The sequence below is a fragment of the Mobula hypostoma genome, chromosome 25 (genome assembly GCF_963921235.1).
Source record: "Mobula hypostoma chromosome 25, sMobHyp1.1, whole genome shotgun sequence".
Taxonomy (NCBI): Eukaryota; Metazoa; Chordata; class Chondrichthyes; order Myliobatiformes; family Myliobatidae; genus Mobula; species Mobula hypostoma.
In genome coordinates, this window is record NC_086121.1 from 44,237,811 (window position 1) to 44,251,506 (window position 13,696).

At 39.0% G+C, this 13,696-nt stretch overlaps 1 protein-coding gene across 1 annotated transcript in view; it reads left to right on the forward strand.

The window, feature by feature from the left end:
* Positions 1-13,696, forward strand: part of LOC134337693 (uncharacterized) — a 48,231-nt gene that overhangs the window by 29,693 nt on the left and 4,842 nt on the right. The window contains exons 11-19 of the mRNA XM_063032885.1: positions 3,792-3,815; positions 4,447-4,470; positions 6,672-6,695; positions 8,470-8,493; positions 9,119-9,142; positions 10,616-10,639; positions 11,259-11,282; positions 12,604-12,627; positions 13,258-13,281. Of these exons, the coding sequence (XP_062888955.1) occupies positions 3,792-3,815; positions 4,447-4,470; positions 6,672-6,695; positions 8,470-8,493; positions 9,119-9,142; positions 10,616-10,639; positions 11,259-11,282; positions 12,604-12,627; positions 13,258-13,281 (216 nt within the window). The remainder of the gene's footprint in view (positions 1-3,791; positions 3,816-4,446; positions 4,471-6,671; positions 6,696-8,469; positions 8,494-9,118; positions 9,143-10,615; positions 10,640-11,258; positions 11,283-12,603; positions 12,628-13,257; positions 13,282-13,696) is intronic.

The following is a 13,696-nucleotide window of genomic DNA, read 5'->3' on the forward strand; positions in this document are numbered from 1 at the left end:
TTTTAGGTTAATAAAAAGGATTCAGAAAAGGTCAAGCTACATCATATGAAAGTGTTGAATAAATGGCCTCCAAGTCTCTTCAAATTTAACCGAAGGATCAAAAGTGACACTTCTGATTTTTTCCAAATTAAACAAGATATAGTTTGGGAAAACCATTGAAATGTAGTAGGGGGATTGATCTCTTTACAATTCAATAAAATGGATCTTCTGGCCATTTGTCACAAACAGGACTTACATGAGAGTAAAAACGAGCTAGTTTATCTTTAGGCATGTGGGCCCTATGCACTACCTTAAATTGTATCAACCTATGTTTAGCACATATAAACCCAAATCTGTACAGTGTCTCAAACATGTAAGGTCACTCAATTTGGTCAAAAGCTTTCTGTGCATCAAGGGATAGATTGCTGCCCCACCAGCTTTCCCATGATCAGCATATATAGTATTAAGGAGGCATCTGACATTGGAAAAGAGAACCTGCCCGGGGTGAATCCTGTCTGATCAGGATGAATGATAGGTGACAAATGCTTATTTAGCCGGTTAGCCAGCATTTTAGTGATTACCTTTCTATCGAAGTTCTGGAGTGCAATGGGCCTATAGCTGGCCAGGTCTGTTTCCTCTTTACCTTTCTTCAGAATGAGGGAAATGATAGCCTTGTACAATGTTTTAGGCAAGGCTTTGTCTCTCTTAGAGCAAGATATCTATCTGAGGAGAGATGGGGCGAGGATATCACAAAATTCCTTATAAAATTCACAGCCAAATCCATCCGGCCCAGCTGCCTTGCCGGACAGAAATGACTTAAAGGCAGAGGTTATTTCTTCCAATGTGAAGTCAGAATTAAGTCCTTCCTAGCAGCATCACTATGTTTCGGCATTACAAGAGAGTCAAAGAAGTCATTCACATCAGATTGAGTGGCATCACATTTAGAAGTGTAGAGTTCACTGTAAAATTCTTTAAAACATTCATTTACCTCCTTGGGGTTGGTTAACAGGGTACCTGCCCTTGATCTAATGCAGTGGATTGGATTGACCTTGAGGCTTGGGGACCCCTAAGCTGCCGCACCAGGAGCCCCCCAGGCTTGTTCCCCATTTCAAAATGCTTTTGTCTTAATTTTAAGAGGAGGTTATTTATTTGACTACCCAAGATACAATTGTACTCATATTTAAGCTTCATTATTTTATTATAATCTTCTGAGGATTTCGAAGCCTGGTATGTCGCTTCGAGGGTTGGAAGCGTACTCGCAACCTCTAATAATCGCCCTTCTCTCTCCCTCTTAGCAGCGGATTCATATGAAATTATATACCCACGAATTACAACTTTTAATGTCTCCCAGAGTGTGGAATCTGACACCTTGCCATTACCGTTAATTTCTATGAAATCTGGTGATGATGTTTTCTATAGATCTCTTATCAGTGAGAGGGGAAGGGTTAAAACGCCAGGAATAGATTCGTTTCGGAAGGGAGAGATTTAGGGACATTGTCAAGGGGTTATGGTCAGAGATTAATATATTATGATATTTTGTATTAGTAACACGAGAAATTAAATCAGAGTCAACCAAAAATAGTTTATTCTACTGTAAGATTTGTGAACATGAGAATAATATGAATAGTCCTTGTCGATGGGATGTTGAGCATGCCAGATATCTACTAATAGAGCTCGGACATCACCAGTTTATAAGTCAAATGAATAGAAACATAAAGAAACAGTAAATTTATTACACATCTGAGCTCGGACTTTGATCCTCAAGAAATTGATGTGCTTCGTCCATGGATTTAAACCATTTACGCAATTTATCAGGCAGGACAACCCTTAGGTGAGCTGGAAATAGCAGAGCTGGTTGGAAATTTCTTTGATATAATTCGGACATCACCGCTTTAAAAAGCGATCTTTCTTGCATTACCTCAGGACTGTAGTTTTCAACCAGATGAAACCTGAGATCTGCATGCACAATAACCCCTTTTCGATAAGCAATTCGAATCAACTGCTCCTTAGTATGCACATAATGAAATCGGGGTATCCCAGGTTGGGGTTTCAACTCCTTAGGGGGTTTAACTCTTAAAGACCAGTGAGCGTGATTGAGTATAGGGGGAGAAGGAAAAACATCGGAACCCAACACCTCCGTTAAAAATTGAGAAAAACAATTTAGTAAGGTGACCGCTCTCAACGTCTTCACTAAGTCCTATTATTCGCAAATTCTGTCTCTGACTACGACTCTCCAAGTCAATAGTCTTAACTATATACTGTTCCAGAGTTTGAGTGGTTGAAGTTAATTTCTTTTCCAATAGATCGAGCCTGCGATCTCTCTGTCTCCCAGCTTCAACGAGTTTGGAAATCTGTTGTTGTTGTTTTTCGCTCTCCAACTTAAGTACTGCCAATCTACCAATGATCTCCTTTAACAATACTTCCAAAATAGCAAATCTTTTATTGAATTTATCATCCAAGAGCTTCAAGATAGCCTTCAAAGTAAGTTGAGACTGTTTAGGCTGTTCAAAAACACCTTTTTTCTTTCCATTTCCATTACCAGCATCCTTACCTTCAGCTAATATATTTTTTCCTCTGGTAGTCATTTCCATCAATTAAAAATCAAAATTCAAACATTTAGAAGTGTTATAAACACTTTGATATAGGTAGTAAAAGGATGGTAAAAGATTGAAAAATGAATGGAGCAAAGCCAAAAAACAGGTGTAATGTTGCTCGTGGATTCTTCTGTAAGAACGACGATCAAAGTGATCAGATGTGCCAAGACTACAGAATACAATTCACCTGCCCTCAATCACATTGTAAGTATGGGTAAATGCAAGTTATAGAGAGCTCAGAACATAAGTTTTAGAAAAAAATGTGGACCTCTAGCTGATTTAATGTGGTCTGAGCTGATCAATCCCTCTGCCACCCTCTTACTGTAGCTTTCTATGCTCACTTCCATGTAACCATGTAAAGAGAATCTTTCAAGAGAAAAGACCTCCTTTATTACCTGCTCCAATGCCAAAGACAGCTGATCCATTTTGAGACCCAAACCGCCCACAACTTATTTCCCATGTGCATCACACATACCACTGACAGCTTTACGGATACCATTTCACATCTATTGAAGGCAAAGGAGTGCGGATTGTACTTGTCACAAATTATGGCTGATGAGGCACATTGAAGTATTCATAGAGACTATGACTGAATTGAGGAGGAAGTATTGATTGAAAAAGATATAGTAAACGTGGACAAGAATTTGAATGACAATGACAATTCTGATTCTGATAATCCGCTGGTAATATGGAAAGCTGGAGCTTTATTGAGGACAGGGTGGATGACGGCATTTGTGAAGGGGTCAGGACCAGTTCTGGAGCTGAGGGGAAACAGATCTTCACATCAGCCATCATGGAACACGAGGGGTAAAGGGAAGTGAGCAGCACATCAGTGATTCTGTAACACATTGGTATCTCATGTGCAAGTTGATGTCATGCATTCTGATACAAAATACTGTTGCATGTCTACTGTGCTCAACTTAGACAGCAGATGAGTACCTCCAGAATGTGTATTCATTATTAATGTAATTCTTATTTCCCATAATCAGTCAATAGCTGCAAAACACGAATGGGCCAATGGTGATCATAGGTTTCAGAACATAAGCCTTGGAAGAAGAAGGGTTGAACAGTCAGCTGATTTAATGTGTTCAGAACCGAACATTCACTCTCCCGCCCTCTTACCATAGCTATCATATCAGCTGGGTGATGATTGACATATGTAAACTGTCACTACTTTTCAAATTTTAATTAACTGAATTGCTCTGTTTCTGATTTTAGGTCCCACACCTGCAACAACTACAGGTGAGAATATTCTTCCTATTCTAATGGGATAAACTTTGACTACTGTAAAACTGCTCCATGAATCCTCATCATCTATGTTTTTAAGAGCTCATTGATTAAAGCTAGCTTGAAACACAGCAACAATATTTCCTTCTGAAACAATGAGATACATTCAGAACCTCAACCAGTCCTTCATTCTCTGTGTCAGTCTGGCCAAGGAACTGCAAAAGTCCAGTGGATTCCCATGCTGTCCTATTCCCGTATCTCAAGTTCCAAGTGGTTAACTTCGATTGACTACTGTTTAAAAGCAACATTGAGCAACCTATGTGCTATCTTGCAAAATATGCTAACCGCAAGCATACTTACAAAACACCCCGTATGAGCAATGCGACAGAATGAAGATTCTAACAGATTTAAATTCTAAAGTAGTCACTTAGTCCAAAAATGTAGTCACACCAACCTTGAATACTCCTTATATTAGAATGATTTCAAAGCAAGAATGCACAACCTCCACTCCAGATTTGTGGTACCAGAGCTGACTGTTGAGCCTGTTGTGTGATGTGAGGACTCCTCCACAGGGTGATGGTTGATCTTTAAAATGTCAATACTTTTCAAATTATAATGTAATGATCTATTTTCTTTCTGCTTTTAGGTGCAAGTTCCACTACAGCTCCCAGTGAGTATATCCTTCCCATTCTAAATATTGCAAACATTGACTCCAGTACAAAAGCTCCATCAAACAACATCATGTCTGGTTTGAAGGCTGCTTGAGAGTAATAAACTTGCAACGTAGTTACAACAAAACGACAATATAGTCATGAGACATTTCCTTCTAAAGCAATTAGATGCATTGAAATCATCTCATTTTATTTGTCCTTCATTATCTACATTAGTCTGCTGCTTGATACGAACATCACTGGACCTATGTGCTACCAGGTGCAATGTGTATTATGTAGATGTACCTACAGAAGTCCCTGAGAGAGGGACAGATAACAATTAATATGTGAAGACATTGTAACACCAAAGAGGTCTGTTAGTTCAGGACACCAAGACTTAACACTCTCAAAACTGTATTCAGTAGGAATTGAACAGATGAAGTGCTCAACGTCATCCATCAACAAACTGTTAGAACTAACACTGAGAGTAGACACATTGAGTCAACATCAAAATAAAAGTTTTACGGTCTTAGAAGTTATCAACGATCTTTCATGAAAACCGGCTCAGCTGTTGTCCACTGGTCTCAAATAAAACTGACTTGACTTTAAAGGGAGTAATGGTGTTGTCTGCTCATCTCCATAGCTCATACTTCTAGTAATTAAGACTGCAGCAACAATTGGACATTTATGAAGACTGGATCAAAAAGATGCAAATTTAATCTTCCCCAGACAAGGGTGACTAATGAGCAACACAATAAGCAGCCAAGTGCAACATTCTTCAGCTAGACATATCTACATAATTCCCTGTGAGAGTATGGGAAGTTTTCATGTCATTGGAAGAAACAAGTTCTTAATTCAGTCAAAAAGCAAAAGCAAGTATACACAAGCACTTAGCAACTGAAGGCAGTTTGCACTCTTGCAGGAAATGAAGCAGAGAAGGAGCATAACAAGCTATCAAGAGGTATGAATGTGGCCACAAAATATCATTGATGAAAGAGATTAATGAAAATCCTAAGACACTTAGTGCAAACATTACAAACAAGAGGTCAGCTAGAGACTTCATAGGGCCACTCAAGGAGAAAGGACAGAATCTAGACCTGGAGCAAGATTGTGTGCATAAACACCTAAACTTCAACTTTAGTTCAATACTTAACAAATATCAATTGTGAGCCGCTCATAATAACACAGAACTGTAACCATGTAAAAATATATCTTTCTAGAGAAACGACCTCCTTTACTACCTGCTCCAATATTGCAGACAAATGATTCATTTTGAGACCTAAACTGCGCACAAATTGCTACCCATTTCAATTACATGTGCCGCTGGCAGATTTGTGAATACCGTTTCACAATTTCTGAAGACAAAGCAGCACAGATTATACTTGTCACCAGTAATGGCTGATGAGACCCAATGAAGTATTCATGGAGAGACGATATCTGATTAGAGGAGGAGGAGGTATTGATAGAAGGAGATATAGAGAATGTGCACAAAAATTTGGATGACATTGACACTTCTGACTCTGATGATCCACTGGCAATAATGAAAGCTGGAGCTTTATTGAAGCCAGGGAAGATGACAGGATTTGTGAAGGGTCAAGACCTGTTTTGTATCTGAGGGGAAACAGTTCTAGACATCAACCATCATGGGACAGGGGAAGTAAAGGGAAGTGAGCAGCACCTCAGTGATTTCAAAACAGTTTGGATTCTCATATGCAAGTAGATGTAATGCATTCTGATACGATATATTGTTGTATGTATATTGTGCTTGGCATAGAGAGCAGATGAGTACCACCAGAACATGTATTTATCATTAATGTAATTTTTATTTCCCATCTTCAGTCCGTGGTTGTAAAACAAAATGGGTTAATCCTGGTCATTGATTTCAGAACATAAGATTTCAAAGAAAGGTTGGACAATCAGCTGATTTAATGTGTTCAGAGCTGATCATTCACTCCGTCACCCTCTACCTATAGCTACCTAAGCTCACTTCCTCATTATCAAAAACTCTAGTCGCTCCTGTCTGAAGCAGACCTTTTTTACAGTTCTTTGGAACTGAGAATGCCTTACACCCACTCCAGTTTAGTGGTGCCTCAAATGATTGATGATGTCTATGTGGGAAGAGAAGACTCTTTCACAGAAGGTCCGAGTGACGATTTACATATATAAACTGTTAATAATTTTCAAAATATACTTAAGTGAATTGCTTTGTTTCTGCTTTTAGGTACTGCTTCTACAATGACTACAGGTGAGTATATCCTTCCTATTCTAATGCCACAAACTTTCACTACAGTATAAAGGTTCTATGAAGCCTCATTGTCTGTGATTTATGAGCTCCATGATTATAATTAGCTTGAAACGCAGCAACAATTTTTCCTTCTGAAACAAACAGATACATTCAGCTCAACAACCAGTCCTTCAAAATTTGACTACAGTACAAAAACTCCATCAGGTAACATCGTGACTTGTGTGAATTGCTGCTTGACCTTAGTAAACTTGATACACATTAGCAAAATGGTCATAAGACATTTCCTTCAGAAACAATGAGATGCATTGAAATCATCTGATTTAATTTGTCCTTCATTTTCTGTATCAGTCTGGCACGGGACTCCCAATTGTGTAGTGACTCTCATGTTGTTCCCTTCACCTATCACCAGGTCCAAGTGGTCATCTGAGATTTTCTGCTTCTTAGAATGAACATCAGTGGACCAATCTGCTACCAAGTGCAACATTCTTCATGTAGACATTTCTACTGAAGTCCCTGTGAGAGAATGGGAAGTTTTCATATCATTAGAAGAGAGGAGTTGTTAATTCAGTCAAAAAGTAAAAACAAATATATTTAAGGGCTTAGAAATTGAAGGCAGTTTGTAGAAAATAAAGGAAACAGAAGGAACGTCTGAATGTGTATCAGGAGGTCTGAAAGTGGAGGAGTTAACTACTTTCAGAGCAATCAATCTGTTTAGTATCTCCGCGATCAATGACAAGACCCCCAAAATAACATTAAACTGTAACCATGTGAAAAGAATTTTTCAAGAGAAAAGACTCCTTTATTACCTGCTCCAATGCCATCGACAGCTGATCCATTTTCAGACCTAAACTGCCCAAATTTATTTCCCATGTGCATTACACATGCCACTGACAGGTTTGTGGATACCATTTCACATCTATTGAAGGCAAAGGAGTGCAGATTGTACTTGTCACAAATAATGGCTGATGAGGCACATTGAAGTACTGATGGAGAGATGATGTGTGAATAAAGGAGGAGATATTGTTAGAAGGAGATATAGCAAACATGGACAGGAATTTGGATGACAATAACAATTCTGATTCTGATAATCCGCTGGTAATACGGAAAGCTGGAGCTTTACTGAGGACAGGGTGGACGACGGCATTTGTGAAAGGATCAGGACCAGTTCTGGAGCTGAGGGGAAACAGCTCTTCACATCAGCCATCATGGAACACGAGGGGTAAAGGGAAGTGAGCAGCACATCAGTGATTCTGTAACACATTGGGGTCTCATGTGCAAGTTGACGTCATGCATTCAGACACAAAATATTGTTGCATGTCTACTGTGCTCAACTTAGACAGCAGATGAGTACCTCCAGAATGTGTATGGAGTATTAATGTAATTCTTATTTCCCATAATCAGTCAGTAGCTGCAAGACACAAATGGGGCATTGGTGATCACTGATTTTAGAACATAAACCTTGAAAGAAGGGTTGAACAGTCATCTGATTTAATGTGTTCAGAGCCAAACATTCACTCTCCTACCTTCTTACCATAGCTATCCAGGCCAAATCCATATTGTCCAAAAATTCGAGTAGCCCCAGTCTTGCAAACACCGTATTTTACAGTCCTTTTCAACTGACAATGCCTTACACCAGTTTTGTGGTGCCTCAAATGACTCATGATGCCCATGTGGGAAGAGAAGTTTTCATATCAGCTGGGTGATGATTGACTTATCTAAACTCTCAGTACTTTTCAAATTATAATTAACTGAATTTTTTTGCTTCTACTTTTAGGTACCACACCTACAACAACTCCAGGTGAGTATATCCTTCCTATTCTAATGGTATCAACTTCGACGGCAGTAAAAATGCTCCACTAAACCTCATCATCTATGTTTTAAGAGCTCCTTGATTGAAGTTAGATTGAAACACAGCAACAATTTTTCCTTCTGAAACAATTAGACACATTCAGAACATCAATCTCTGCGTCAGTCCGGTCGAGGAATTGCAGTGGGTCAGTGGACTCCCCTGCTGTTCCATTCCCGTATCTCAAGTTCCAAGTGTTTAATTTAGATTGACTGCTTTTTAAAAGCAACATTGAGTAACCTATGTGCTACCTTGTAAAATATGCTAAATATGGATATATTTTGAAAATTCCCTGTGTGAGGGATGGGATAGAATGCAATTCCTAACACATTTAAATTCCAAAGTGGTCACGTAGTTCAAAAATATAATCACACCAACCTTTAATACTCCTTATTTGACAGTGCTTTCGCAGCAAGAATGCATAACCTCTACTCCGGATTTGTGGCACCTGAGCTGACCGTTGAGCCTGTTGTGTGATGTGAGGACTCCTCCACAACCTGGCAGGGTGATGGTTGATCTTTAATCTGTCAATACTTTCAAAGTAGAATTAAATGAATTATTTTCTTTCTGCTTTTAGGTGCAAGTTCCACTACAGCTTCCAGTGAGTATATCCTTCCCATTCTAAACAGTGCAAATTTTGACGACAGTACAAAAGCTCCATCAAGCAACACCATGTCTGGTTTGAAGAGCTGCTTAACGTTAATAAACCTGAAATGCAGTTACAACGTAACAACAATACGATCGTAAGACATTTCCTTTGAAGCAAATAGATGCATTTAAAGCATCTATTTTACCTGTCCTTCATTATCTACATCAGTCTAGTACAGGAATCACAATTGTCTAGTGGCATCTCATGCTGTTGCCTTCAGCTATCGCCAGGTCCAAGTGGTCAACTGAGATGGACTGCTGCTTCAAAAGAACCTCACTGGACCGATGTGCTACCAGGTGCAACGTGCATTATACAGACATATCTACAGAAGTCCCTGAGAGAGGAACAGATAACAATTAATATTTGGTGCCTTGACCTAACAGACCCCTATAGTATTACAATTAAGCATTGTAATACTAAAGAGGGCTGTTAATTCAGGACACCAAGACTTACCACTCTCAAAACTGTATTCAGTAGGAATTGAACAGATGAAGTACTCAATGTCATCCATCAACAAACTGTTAGAAATAGCACTGAGAGGAAACTCATTGAGCTAACATCAAAATAAGAGTTGTATGGTCTTAGATGTTATCAATGGTCTTTCATGAACACCGGCTCAGCTATTGTCCACTGGTCCCAAATAAAACTGACTCGTCTTTAAAGGGAGTAATGGTGTTGTCTGCTCATCTCCATAGCTCATACTTCTAATAATGAAGACCGCAGCAACAATTGGACAATTATGAAGACCGGATCAAAAAGATGCAAATTTAATCTTCCCCAAACAAGGGTGACTAATGATCAACACAATAAGCAGCCAAGTGCAACATTCTGTAGCTAGACATTTCTACAGAGTTCCCTGTGAGAGTATGGGAAGCTTTTATATCGTTGGAAGAAACAAATTCTTAATTCAGTCAAAATGCAAAAGCATGTATACACAAGCACTTAGCAACTGAAGGCAGTTTGCACTCTTGCAGGAAATGAAGCAGAGAAGGAGCATAACAAACTATCAAGAGGTCTGAATGTAATTCTTACTTGGCATCTTCAGTCAGTAGCTGCAAATCAGAATGGGGCAACGATGGTTATAGATTTCAGAACATAAGCCTGAAAAGAAAAGCTGGATGTCAGCTGCTTTAATATCTTCAGAGCCGATCAGTGACTCTCAGACACTCTTACTATAGCTATCTATTCTCACTTCCATATTGTCCAAAAAACTAATCAGTCCTTCTTGAACACTCCTTATCATACCCTTCTTTTGGATTCAGAGTGCCTGATACCCACACCAGTTTTGTGGTTCTCTGGGGTCAGTTGAGTTCCTTGTAGAAGAGAAGGCTCTTCCACTTATTGGCCAGGGGATGATTGACAAATATAAACGCTCAATAATTTTCAAATTATAATTACTAGAATTTTTTTTTTTTTTGCTTTAAGGTACTGCTTCTACTACATCTCCAGGTGAGTATATCCTTCCTATACTAAAAGTGTAACTTTGACTGCAGTAAAAAGGCTCTGTCAAGCCTCATTGTTTGTATTTTAAGAGCTTTGTGATTGTAATTAATGTGAAACACAGCTACAACTGTTCCTGCTGCAAAAGTTAGATACATTTAGATCATCTACTACTCCTTCATTTTCCGGGTCAGTACGGCACAGTAATTTCACGAATCAAGTGGGCCCCGATGCTTTCCTTTCCATATCACCAGTTCCATGTGGTTAACATTCACTGACTGCTGTTTGAAAGAAATATTAGCGACCTATATATAACCTTGTAGAACATGCTTTATGCAGACATATTGACAAAATTCTCCGTGGGTGGGATGTGACAGAATGGAGATGCAAAGTCATTTAACTCCAAAGTACAAGAATCTAGTCAGCCCAACCTTGAACAAACCTTATTTGCCCGTGTTTTTGCAGCAAAATTGTATAACCTCCACTCTGGATTTGTGGCCCCTGAGATGAATGCTAATCTTCTGTGTGATAGGAGGACTCTACAGTTTAGCAGTGTAATAGTTCATTGTAAATAACTGTCGATGGTTTTCAAATTAAAATTAAATAAATTGTTTCTTTCTGTTTTTAGGTGCTAGTTCTACTGCAGCTCTCAGTGAGTATATCCTTCCCATACTAAATCTTGCAAACTTTAACTACAGTTCAGAAGTTCCATCGAACAACATCACGTCTGATTTGAAGAGATTCTTGACTTTAATAAACCTGACACACACAGTTGGTCTTCTTAGCAAAAAATAATTGCTGCTTCTAAATGCTAGTCTTTGAGGATGTCTGATTTTCATTCAGAAGTAATATTGTTAGGTCATTGCTATGCTAAGGACAGTAAGGGAACTTTGTCTTCTTTGGTTTGTGGAGTTTCGGTGCACAAATTTTTGACGAACAGTGATTGCAAAACCATCAGATTCTGCAATCATATACTAACGATCAGTTTCAAGGGAAGACTGAAGTCATGAGAAACTGACAGACAGGGGAAAAGGCTAGGCATAGCAGCATGAGGAAGCAGCTGAGGAGAGAAGATATGGAGGAGCTGTTATTGGGTTCATCCACATCTCACATGTGCGAGTCATTTGAAGGCCAGCTGGTCAGAACTCAGCAACAAAATTTTCCTGTGAGGAACAAAGGCAAATTTCTGAAATTTTCATAACGTTAGAACACGAGTTCTAAATTCGGCAGAAAGCAAAACAAAGTCTACATTCTTTTATACAACAATTCTGGTACTGATGATCCAGTGATAATAATGAAAGCTGGAGGTTTATTGAGGAGTGATTGTACAAAGCATGTGTGAAGGGGTCAGGATCAGTTCTGGAGTTGAGGGGATATTGTTCTTGTCAGTAGCCAACATTGGACAAGATGGGTTCGGGAAACTGAACAGCACATCAGAGATTGTGTAACACATTGCGCTCTGATATGCAAGTTGATGTAATGCATTCTGATACCAAATATATTTCTGCATGTATATTCTGCTTATATAGACAGCAGATGAGTACCATCAGGAAATGCATTTATTATAATTAGTTCTTATTATCCATCTTCAGTCAGTAACTGTAATACTGAATGGGGCAATGGTGATTATTGATTTCAGAACAAGTCTGAAGAGAAAAGCTGGACCGTCAGCTGATTTAATGTCTTCAGAGGTGATCATTCACTCTGCCACCTTCTTTCTTTTGGTATAAATGCTCACTTCTGAATTGTCCAATATTCTAGTAACCACTGTCTTGAACACTCCTTACCGTACAATTCCTTGGGATTGAGAATGACTTGCACACACTCCTGTTTTCTGGTGCAGTGGGTGACAATTGAAGCCCTTGTGGAGAGAGAAGACTCTACCACATTATGGCCGGGTGATGATTGACATATATAAACAGATAATAATTTTCAAATTATAATTAACTGAACTTCTTTCTTTTTGCTTTAAGGTACGGCTTCTACTACAACTCCAGGTGAATATATCCTTCCTATTCTAAAAGCGTAACTGTGACTGCAGTAAAAAGGCTCTGTCAAGCTTCATCGTTTGTATTTCAGGAGCTCCTTGATTATAATTAATGTGAAACACAGCTACAACTTTTCCTTCTGCAGCAATTGGATGCATTTAGATCATCAATCAGTCAGTTATTTTCTGGGTCGGTACAGAACAGGAATTTCACCAGTCAAGTGGACTCGTGCACTGTTTCATTCCCTCTCGCCAGTTCCAAGTGGTTAACTTTGACTGACTCTGTTTGAAAGCAATATCTAGTGAACTATGTGCATCCTTGTAGAACATGCTGTGTGCAGACATATCTACAAAATTCCCCATGGGTGGGAAGGGATAGAATGAGGTTGCAAATTCATTTATCTCCAAAGTGGTCACGTAGTCCAGGAATCTAGTCACCCCAACCTTATGCAAGCCTTATTTGACCGTACTTTTGCAGCAAGAATGTTTAACTTCCTCTCTGGATTAGTGGGCCGAGGTAAATGCTGAACCTGCCGTGTGATGTGAGGACTCCACAGTTTAGCAGTGTAATAGCTGACCTTTAATAGCTGTCAATGGTTTTCAAATTATAATTAAATAAATTGTATTTTTCTGCTTCCAGGTGCCAGTTCTACTGCAATTCCCAGTGAGTATCTCTTTCAAATCCTAAATATTGCAAATTTTAACTGCAGTTCAAAAGCTCCATCAAATGACATTGTATCTAGCTTGAAACAGAGAGTGGGACTTCTTAGCAAACAATAATTGCAGCTTGCAATTCCAGTCTTTGAGAACACCCAGGTTTCATTCAGAAGTAACATATTTAGGTCATTGCTATGCTGAGGGAAGTTAGGGAACTGTGTCTTGCTTGGTGATTGGAGTTTTCAGTGGACAAATTTTTTGTGGACACTGTTCGTAAATCAATCAGATTTAGCATTGTTTTGGTAACAATCAGTTTCTGGTGAAGACTGAAATCATGAGAGAGTGAAACATGGGAAAAGTTAGCCACAGTAGCACAAGGAAACAGCTGAGGAGGGAAAATACAGAGAATATGTTATTGGCTT